The sequence below is a fragment of the Girardinichthys multiradiatus genome, chromosome 12 (assembly GCF_021462225.1).
Source record: "Girardinichthys multiradiatus isolate DD_20200921_A chromosome 12, DD_fGirMul_XY1, whole genome shotgun sequence".
Classification (NCBI taxonomy): Eukaryota; Metazoa; Chordata; class Actinopteri; order Cyprinodontiformes; family Goodeidae; genus Girardinichthys; species Girardinichthys multiradiatus.
The window spans coordinates 14,567,391-14,577,695 of record NC_061805.1 but is presented as its reverse complement, the minus strand read 5'-3'; the positions used below and the strand labels follow the sequence as shown (position 1 = coordinate 14,577,695).

The 10,305-nt window shown below is 40.9% G+C and overlaps 1 protein-coding gene and 1 long non-coding RNA gene across 2 annotated transcripts; both read left to right on the top strand.

Moving 5' to 3' along the window:
- Positions 1-409: 409 nt before the first annotated feature.
- Positions 410-4,251, top strand: LOC124878167. The gene is made up of 2 exons (XR_007040669.1): positions 410-4,085; positions 4,154-4,251. It is a non-coding gene; the product is annotated as an uncharacterized LOC124878167 (long non-coding RNA).
- A 1,959-nt stretch (positions 4,252-6,210) lies between these two features.
- On the top strand, positions 6,211-6,975 carry LOC124878166 (progonadoliberin-1-like). The gene is made up of 4 exons (XM_047381997.1): positions 6,211-6,246; positions 6,341-6,479; positions 6,561-6,659; positions 6,786-6,975. The coding sequence occupies exons 2-4, from the start codon at positions 6,342-6,344 to the stop codon at positions 6,831-6,833; spliced, it is 285 nt and encodes a 94-aa protein (XP_047237953.1). The 5' UTR covers positions 6,211-6,246; position 6,341; the 3' UTR covers positions 6,834-6,975.
- The last annotated feature ends 3,330 nt before the right edge of the window (positions 6,976-10,305 follow it).

Sequence of the window (10,305 nt, the reverse complement as noted above, 5' to 3'; positions counted from 1 at the left end):
CTCTGGCTTGAGCAGGGGGACGTTGTGTGCACATCATCTTGAACTTGTTCCATTTTCTTATAATTGCTCCAACAGTTGTTGCCTTCTCACCAAATTGCTTGGCTATTTTCCTGTAGTCCATCCCAGCCTTGCGAAGGTCCTCTATTTAATCCCTGATGTCCTCACACAGCTCTCTGGTCTTGGCCATTGAGGAGAGGTTGGAGTTTAATAGAGTGTGGACAGGTGTCTTTTATACAGATAACGAGTTCAAACAGGTGCAGTTAATACAGGTAATGAGTGGAGAACAGGAGGGATTCTTAAAGAAGAACTAACAGGCCTGTGATTCTTATTGGTTGTTAGGTGATCAAATACTGATGTCATGCAATAAAATGTTAATTAATTACTTAAAAATCACATAATATGATTTTCTGGATTTATGTTTTAGATTCTGTCACTCACAGTTGAAGAGTATCTATAATAAAAATTAAAGACTTCTACATGCTTTGCAAGCGGCAAAATCTGCAGTGTATGAAATATTTGTTCTCCCCACTGTACATTCATTATTAATTGTGAAAACGATTTATAATCCCTTAAAGTGTTCATTCCTATTGCATTTATTTGCACATTACAGCTACAAGTCTTATTTTATTGGGATTCAGGCAATTGACCATCAGAAAGTAGCATAACTGTGAAGTGGAAGAGAACATTTACGGTACTTGAGTTTTCTCCATTTTTACAAATGTAAAACTGAAATGTATGGCATGCATATCTCAATAAAATCCAAGACAATCGACTACCTGCAGAAGTCACATGATTAGCAAATACCACCACACACTGTAGGTGGCTTGAATATCTAACAAATTATGAAAGAGTTCTGCATCACAATACATGGTACCTTTTGAAAGTATTCACACTGCTTGAAATCTTTTATATTTTGTGAGGTTACAACCACAGCCCTAAAGGAGTTTAAAGTGGGATCTTGTCTGAACAACACACAACAGAGCATAATTGAAAGGTAGATGAAAAATCATAAATCAAAGTCTTTTACAAATAAAGGTTTGAAAGACATTGTGTGCATTTTTATTTATCCTCCTAAATAAAATCCAGTGCAACAAATTGCCTTCAGAAGTCACCTGCTCAGTAAACAGAGTCCATCTGTGTGTAATCTAATCTCGGTATAAATCCAGCCAGCTGTTCTGTGAAGGCCTCAGAAGATTTTTAGAGAGTGAACATCAGTAAACAAACAGCATCATGAAGCCTGAAGAACACACCAGAAAGGTCAGGCGTAAAGTTGTGAAGAATTTAAAGCATGGTTAACAATATTTGAAGCTTTGAACATCTCACAGAGCCCTTTTCACTTCATCTAAAAATGTTAGGGGAATGGCAGTCTAGCTAACCATACCGACAACTGGGGTCTTATTTACAAAACATTTCGTAGGATCATACTAAAATTGTACGTACGCCCAAAAATCAGAAATGGTGTATGCCAAAAAAATCCAACAATGCGCATACATACCAGCAAGCAATTTCCACTTCATAAATCAAGGTTCTGCCTCATATTCTGGCCTCCACACACCCACATTCAACCATACATGGTCATTGCAAAGCACCTCATGAATGTCAGTGTATTTAAAGCTAATAAATGTTATTTTATGGTAAACAATGGCGACCATGGAGAAAAGAGCAAAGAAATGCAATTTCACCAAGAAATCCATGTGTTGGGAAGTGAGATAGAGTCCAAAAATACCATGTTTGGTAGCCACAGTAGTGGCGTGACAAATACAAGGAAGTTCTGGGAGTGGAAACACCTTGTTACCACAGTAAATTCAGAAAGTGGGACCACTGGCGCTGGAATGGGGGGGGCCAGGGGGCCATTGTCCCCCACTTTATGGCCCTGCCCCGCCCACATCATAGACTCAGGCTTGCCAGACTCGACTGTGCTGAGAGGCTGTGACTGACGTCTCTCTCTCTCGCTATCTGTCTCTGGGCCAGATTTACTAAACATTTTTGCCTCTTAAATCCAGACAGCATGGGCAAAAGCATCATTTAATGAAATGCGCAATAAGATCAGAAGAAGAAAATAAGACCCGCTGTCCAGTATACACGTTTCATGAATATGCAGTGGCCTACTAGGCTCAGCGCAAAAGATGTGAAATTCATGGTGGAGTCTGTCAATGTTTTGTGCGTCTCAAAGGCAGCCGCAATTTGCAACACCACTACGCACAGGTGGCAGGTATGATCGCTCGATCCTGCACCGCTTTGAGTACTCAGGTTTAGCTCCGTCTCAGAAACTATAACACAGAGAAGCATGGGAGGGTGGGAGGTGTAGTTGATCTGTGACTCTGTGAAGGTAGAGCCAAGCTGAATGTATCCTTGGCTTTGACTGTTAAATATGTATCCAATATCATATGGAGCCCTTATAGCAATATGAACGCAGCCATTCGCGCCGATAACATTTCGAAAGCCAGACGTTGTTGCAAAGTGCCTTTTAATGTTGGCTTGGTCTCCCACAGTGTAGGGAAATCTGACATATCGACTGGTCATAAAACAATGCCATCCAGGTATTATTGCCCGTGGCGCTGGCTGCGACATCCCACACCCATGGATAATTTCACAGAATTATGTTGTTCCTAAAAGTGGCTTCAGGCAGAGCCGGTCAATTAATTGTTGCTTAAACACATACATGTCGGCTAATTTGCACTGGTAAGAGCTGGTTGCCAGGAACCCCAGAGTGGTTAACACCTGTAATTGAACAGGGATTGCATGGTTCCGGTGGTGCTTCCAGCAGTGCCAATGCATCCATCGTGCAGCATTATGTACGAATGTCTTCACGGTATTTAAACGTTTACAGCATTCTGGTGATCACCGGGGAGAGGAATGTGATGGTGAGAAAACTTCCATGAAATATGCAAACTTCTTTTTATTTATGTGAAAGGTTCTTATGTATAGTTATGGTTCTCAAGCACAAGCATAAATAACACTGCGGGTTTGAATACGTGTGATGAAGTCAATCTATGATCAAAGTTTGATATGAGGTGAAATTAATTGTCTGAGAGGGATCACGATGCAGTATGGCTTCAATTCCCCACCTTGCCATCTGCGTTGTCCGTTCCCCCTGTCTCCAAAAGGAGCGTATGCATGGGTCAGTGTTTGCGTGAGGACTGCACATTCTCCCATAGTTTGATTTTTTTTTTTAGATCACAAACTTGGCGTTTAAAGTTATGTACGCAAGTTTCAGACCCAGCTTTGTGCTTACGCCACGTTTATAAATTAGATCCCATGAGGAGAGCTGTTATCAGAGAAGCAGCTAAGAGGCTCATGGCAATTCTGCAGGAGCTGAAGAGATCCACAGCTCATAAAGGGAAATCTGTTGATAGAGCAAATATTAATTATGGACACCACAAATCTGGTCTGTATAGAAGAGATGTCATGCCTAGCCTGTGTCTGTGTTGTGTTTTTGTTTATTTCCCCTAGTCTGGTTCTCAGTTCACCCTCTGTTCTGTGTTCAATGTGTTAATTGTTTTAACTCCCTCTGTCTCCCTGCAGTCTGGCTCACACCTGTTCCTTGTTGTCCCTAATTAATCAGTCTCTCTGTCCATTGGCTCTCCCTGTACTCTCGTTAGTATTTAAGCTCTCTGGTTGTTATTATTCTTCACTGGCTCCTGCTGTTATGTCCCCACTCATTGCTGAGTGGTAATCAGGCAGAACAAACCCTGCTCTGAATCTGCCTTTGTGCTTCCCTGCCCTTTTCTAACCCCAGCTCTGTTCACCTTTCAAGGTTGCTGCCAGTGAAGCCCAGCTCTGGATATCCTTTGTGGCTCTGGTTCTTCTTCCTGTTGGCTGTCAGCATACCCGTTCCTAGACAACCCACTGTGGTTAGTCTTGTGCTCATGGTGAATACTTCACTGAATTTACATTTGTCCAAGGACCGTTCAGGATCTGCAAGATCTGACTACAAGATCACTCATCGCTTCACCTGCCTTGCCTGTCCACCCTCCAACGCCTTCCACTGCTCAGAGGAATCCACTCACACGGGATGTTGGCCTTTCAGCCTCAGTCTTTGTGGCTTGCTCACTTCTCCCCAGAACCATCATCTTCATCCACAAGTAAGCCTCTCCCTTCCAATTTCAACATTCAAGATTCTCAGCCTGATAGTAATCACTCTCTGTTTTAGTGAGCTGATCCCAGAAGCCAACCATCTATGGAGTCCTGTCACTGCCCATACAATACCTTGACAATAAACTTGTTAAAACAATAAACTTGTTAAAACTTTCCTGTCTCCTGTGTGCTGCTCTAGAGTCTCCTGGTTCTGGGTTCAATATGACAAGAGATTAGTATCAGTTTGCACAAGCCATGCCTAACATGGCTTGTGCAAACTAATGATATGTATGTATAGTAGAAATCTAACAGCACATTACCTTGAAGACAACATCCCCATGTTAAAAATGGAGGCATCGTCATGCTGTCGGAGCACTTTTCCGCAGCATGGACAGGGAAACTGGTCAAATTTGAAGAGAAGATTGATGGAGCTAAATACAGGACAGTCCTAGAAGAAAGCTTGCTAGTCTGTAAAAGACTTGAGATAGTGGTGCAGTTTCACATTTCAGCAGGACAATGAAACTAAACATGCCCCCAAACCTACAATCTGAATCAGAATCAGAACTAGCTTTATTGCCAAGTTCGTGCATACAAACAAGGAATTTGACTCCGGTACACTTTGCTCTTTTGTTCTGTTTTTGCATTACAGAATATACAAATTTACAATGTACAATATACACATATATAATAAAAAGGTGCATTTGCAACATCTGTATGCTGTTGTTCTGAACTTTATTGAATGTTCAACATAGAAACATCATGGGGGAAGAAACTGTCTCTGTGGCGGCTGGTTTTAGTAAACAGTGCTCTGTAGCGGCGGCCTGAAGGTAAAGCTCTGAACAGTTTATGTGCAGGGTGTGTGTGGTCTGCAGAGATTTTTGCAGCTCTTTTCCTGACCCTTGACCTGTATAAGTCCTGGATGGAGGGAAGGTCAGCTCTGATTATTCTCTCTGCAGTCCTGATTATTCGTTGCAGTCTGGACCTGTCCTGTTTTGTGGATGATCCAAACCACACTGAGATGGATGAAGACAGGACAAACTGAATGATGGCAGTGTAGAAGATGACCAGCAGCTCCTGTGGAAGGTTGAACTTCTTGAGTTGCCTCAGGAAGTTCAGTCTCTGCTGGGCCTTCTTTCGAACAGTGTCTATGTGTGAAGACCATCTCAGGTCCTCAGAGATGGTGGTTCCTAAGAACCTGAAGTGGTCCACGGCCCATACAGTGTTGTTGAGGATGGTGAGGGGGGTGTATGGGGGTGGTGTTCTCCGAAAGTCCACCACCATTTCCACAGTCTTGAGTGGGTTCAGTTCAAGGTAGTTCTGACCGCACCAGTGTACCAGCCGATCCACCTGCTGTCTGTAAGCAGACTCATCACCGTCCTGGATCAGTCCAATGACAGTGGTGTCGTCTGCAAACATAAGGAGTTTCACGGACGAGTCCGATGAGGTGCAGTCATTTGTGTACAAGGGAATGGTTTAGATCAAAACATATTAATGTGTTTGAATGGCTTAGTCAAAGCCCAGACCTAAATCCATAGTAAGACTTTAAAATGTTCACAAGCACTCGGCATCGAATCCATCTGAGTTTGAGCTATTTTGCAAAGAGGAATGGCCAAAACTAATCTCTAAAGGTCCAAAAGCTAGTAGATACATTACCCCAAAACACTTCCAGCTGTAATTGCAGGAAAAGTGGTTCTACAAAGTACTGACCCAGAGGGGGTCAATACAAATGCACGCCACATCTTTCACATATGTATTGTAGACGGTTGAATTCAATTTACAATTATGCACTATTTTTGTGCAGGCCTTTCAAAAAATCAATAAGGGCTGTAACAGAACAAAATGTATAATTGTTGAAGGGTTACGAATACTTTAGCAAAGCACGGTATCAGGAAAAAGCTTCCTGTTTGTGGAACACATTTTTATTTACCTACGTAAAAAATCAAACACATAGTGTAAGCTTTTAAACAGCTCTGTGGGTTGCCAGTAAAGTCTGGTGTTGCTTAATCCCACTTTGCAGACCCCCCCCCCCACCTTCCACTTCTCCACCTCCTGTAGTGAAGTGATGGAGGTGACAAAGCGGTAGAGCCTTATATAAAGCACGGTGTGCAGCATGACTCGCAAAGCTCAACAGGGCAAGAGTGGGGAAACTCCTTGGCTTGTGAACAAGAGGTAACGTTCTTACAGGGGTGAGAGGTGTCAGCAATTAAGAAAAGTACAATGAAATGATTGTGTAGAGTAGAAAGTTTTATTTTTTCTCTGTCAGAATGGTTGCAAAAACGTGGACACTGTGGCTTCTCCTGGTGTGGATGGTGTTGTCCCTGGGCAGCTGTCAGCACTGGTCGTTCGGGCTGAGCCCAGGGGGAAAGAGGGAATTGGATGGCTTTCCAAACACGCAGGACAGGGTAAGCATCTGAGCACTTCTTTTAAACATTTATTTTTAATCACTTTGGTCGACATTCTCTGTATTTTCTCTCCTGTAAAAGACATTTAAGGGTTTAGCGCACAGGGATGCACCTGACAGCGTTCTGGGCTGTGCAGAGAAATCACCGTTTGCTAGAATCTACAGAATGAATGAACTTCTTGTAAGATTTGCACTTTTATTCTTTTATGTTTTCCTAATAGATCTGGCAGTATCTGAAACAAGTTATATAACGGATATAGTCATGCTCAAGTCTGTCTATTTTATTTGTATTTTTCTCTTCTTTCAGGCACATGTTGCTGAGAGGGAACACAGACACCAAGCAGTCATACAATGATTTTGATGCATTCATATTTCACAGGCTGTTGCATAGCATGATATCCTGTTTATCCAAATAATGAGTAAAAGCTTCAGAATATTTTGCTTCACTCTCTCACTCTTTTGGGAATTTTGGTTTTTGCAAAAAAAAAAAAACTACGAAGAAAACATGATTGCAACATAAATCAAAACACCTTTCTTTGTCTTTTACGATTGCTTACACTCTTTGAAGCATGGTGTTCAGTAATAAAGAACAATATGCTTCATCACTCAGGTTGCAACATTCTTGTTTAGTATAGCAGCTGACAGATCAACTTTGTGGGATGGATTTTTGCCATGCCTTTTGTTTTTTCCATTTTCACCATATCTTTATGAAATGGACTGGGATCCAGGCCATGTCAGTCAGTTGATCTGTTTTTCTGAGGAGAAGTTTCACCATCCTGATAAATGGGATACTTCATACTTCATACAGGTGTAAGCTTTCTTAGACTTTAGACCAAAAACTCAGTAGATGTTTTTTCTCCTCCAGTACACATCAGTCAAAAGTACTGGCATCATTGGCATACAGTATTTATACTCCTTGAACATTTCCATGTCATAACAACCACAAACTACATTGTATTTGATTGGGATTTTATTTGATAACCCCACACGAAGTAGTGTATAACTGTAATGTGGAAGGAGGTATTCAGACCCCCTGTATTAATGCTTTGTAGGACCTCCTTTTACTGTGATTACAGTTGATATGTATTTTGGGGTATGTCGTTACCAGGTTTGCACATCTGCAGGTTGAAACTTTTACCCATTTTTTTTTATCTAAAAATTGAGAGGATTTACGAACTTCAATTTTCAGGTCTTGCCACAAATTCAGAATTGGATTCAAATCTGAACTTTGACTAAGCCATTCTAACACATGAACATGCTTTAATCGATACTACTATATTGAAGCTCTGGCTGTGAACTTCTGCCCCATTTTTGTACTTTTTGCAGCCTGATAAAAAAAATTCTGGTATTGCCCTGCATTTTGCTGTATCCATGTTCTCATCAAACTTGACCATCTTCCCTGTCCTTGCTGAAGAGTAGTATCCAAATATCACTGTGCTGCCACATGTTTCACCATGGGAAAAGTGTGTTCAGGGTTTGTTTGTGCAGAGTTTGTTTTCTAGCACATGTAGCATTGTGCATGTATGCCAGAAAATTACATTTTGGTCCCATATTGCTGTGTCCCCTACATGGCTTGTGACAAACTACAAACAATATTTCCTGGGCTTTCTTAATGGCCTCTTACATGAAGGCCAGAACTGTGGAGTGTATGACTATTACATTCTCCCACCTGAGGTGTGGCTCTCTGATTAATGCTCTCCTGTCAACACAGCAACTTTTTTGTTGGCTTGTAGCTGTACCATATTCAGATGATGTATTGAACAGAGTTTGTTTTATTGCCTACTCCTGCTTTAAACCTCCCCACAATTCAATTCAGCTCAATTCAGTTTTATTTATGTAGCGCCAATTCACAACACATGTTGTCTCAAGGCACTTTAAAAAGTCAATTCAATCGAATCATACCGATTTCAAGTCAGGTACATACATTCCAATTAATCCTAACTATCAAAAAGCGCAATCGGATTCTGTTTATTATTCAAATTAGTTAAAAGGTTTTCTACCTAAGGAAATCCAGCAGATTGCATTGAGTCAGTGACTTACAGCATTCACTCCTCCTGAATGAGCATGTAGCAACAGTGGACAGTCGCTTGCATTGACTTTGCAGCAATCCCTCATACTGAGCATGCATGTAGCGACAGTGGAGAGGAAAAACTCCCTTTTAACAGGAAGAAACCTCCAGCACAACCAGGCTCAGTGTGAGCGGCCATCTGCCACGACCGACTGGGGGTTTGAGAGAACAGAGCAGAGACACAAAAAGAATACAGAAGCACTGATTCCTTTAGAATCTAAAGGAAAGAAAAAGTGAAACATTAATGGTTGTAGCTCCTTTAGTGGCTTCATCTAAGAGAGAAAGACATCTAAGCAGATAAACTCTGAGACAGTCAAGAGTATGAAATAAAGCACTTACAGTTAGTCACAGTAAAAGCTCAGCCAGTAGCTATGTCTAGCAGTGACAAGGTTAAACACTGAAAGACAGGTCCAAGTGTATCATTTGCATAAGGTGAGGATTAAGTTGTTGGCAACAGCAGCTCAGCCGAGGTCCTCCTCCAGGAAGGTGCCACAGCTAAACACAGAGCCAGGTCAGATGTAGCTTCTAAAAAGAAAGAATCACAACATGATCCGTGACCTGTCTACAGTGTCCCTTGGTCTTCATGAAGCTGTTTTTGTGCTATTTTTGCAACAAAACCTAAAGTGTGTATGATGCAATGAGCAGTTGTCCGTTTGGAGACAACCATAAATTATACTGAGTAATAAGTGGCTAGATTTGTATTTTTTCTTATAAATGACAGAACAGTGACAAATATGTATAGTAAAGTCAGGGGCTAGTGGAGGTATAGCAACCGAACTAGGTTTGGGTTACAACATCCACGATGCACACCAAAATTATCAAGCATAGCTGCGAACATTTGTGATATGTGAAATTGTAAGAGTTTTCTTAAAGTTACCTATGTCTCCTTACAGGAACATAGGAAGGAAAACAGGTAATCTGCTTATTAAATGCCTTATTAAAAGTTTAAGTGCTACACACACACAAGACCATGCTTCCCACCGACCTAAATGCTCTATTCAGTTAATGCTGCTCAAAGCCATAAATTTACTGATAATAATAAAGGAATGTGCTTTGCCTTCAGACACAAGGCAGAGCCAAGTATATAAGGATATGTGTTCTTTGTTCGGGTTCCACCTTCTTCATCCACGAGAAGAGTAGGATTGGGTCCCGGTACCGAAGTGTTGAACTATTTTTCTGCTTTTTAAAATATTTCAAATTTAATTTGTAGTATGAAATTGTAGTATGTCATTTATAGTTTAAAGGGTAAATAGAATCTCTTTGGCTGGAATAAAAGGACTTGAGTAACCAAAGCAGAACGGTTACAAAATGGCATTATTTCATTTAGAATAAAACTATTCTTGTGAGGTCCATCCAAAAAAATAACTAGCTGTAATACTGCATGTTCTCCCACCAGAGGGCACTAGACATGAACTGAAAACTGTCCTAAAACTTTCCAATCTTTCATTGTGTTGCTATGGGACTTGTTTGGGTAAGTCTGGATTAGAATTACGTAGAATCACTTATGATCTTTGTGACCCCTGCTCCAGGTTTGAGACTGTATCATATTTTGTCAGAGGCATCATTTTATTTATTTATTTTTAATTGTGTTTATTGGTAAGGATAAAATGAGCCAATTTATTAGCATGTTGCCTGCTTTTCTAAATTCATATATTATCTCCTGTGGAATAGAAAATAGTTTTATTAGTAGCGGATAATCTACATGACAATTATCTGGGTTAGGCGACATGTGTGCTTGCCAATACAGTATTAAATGTAA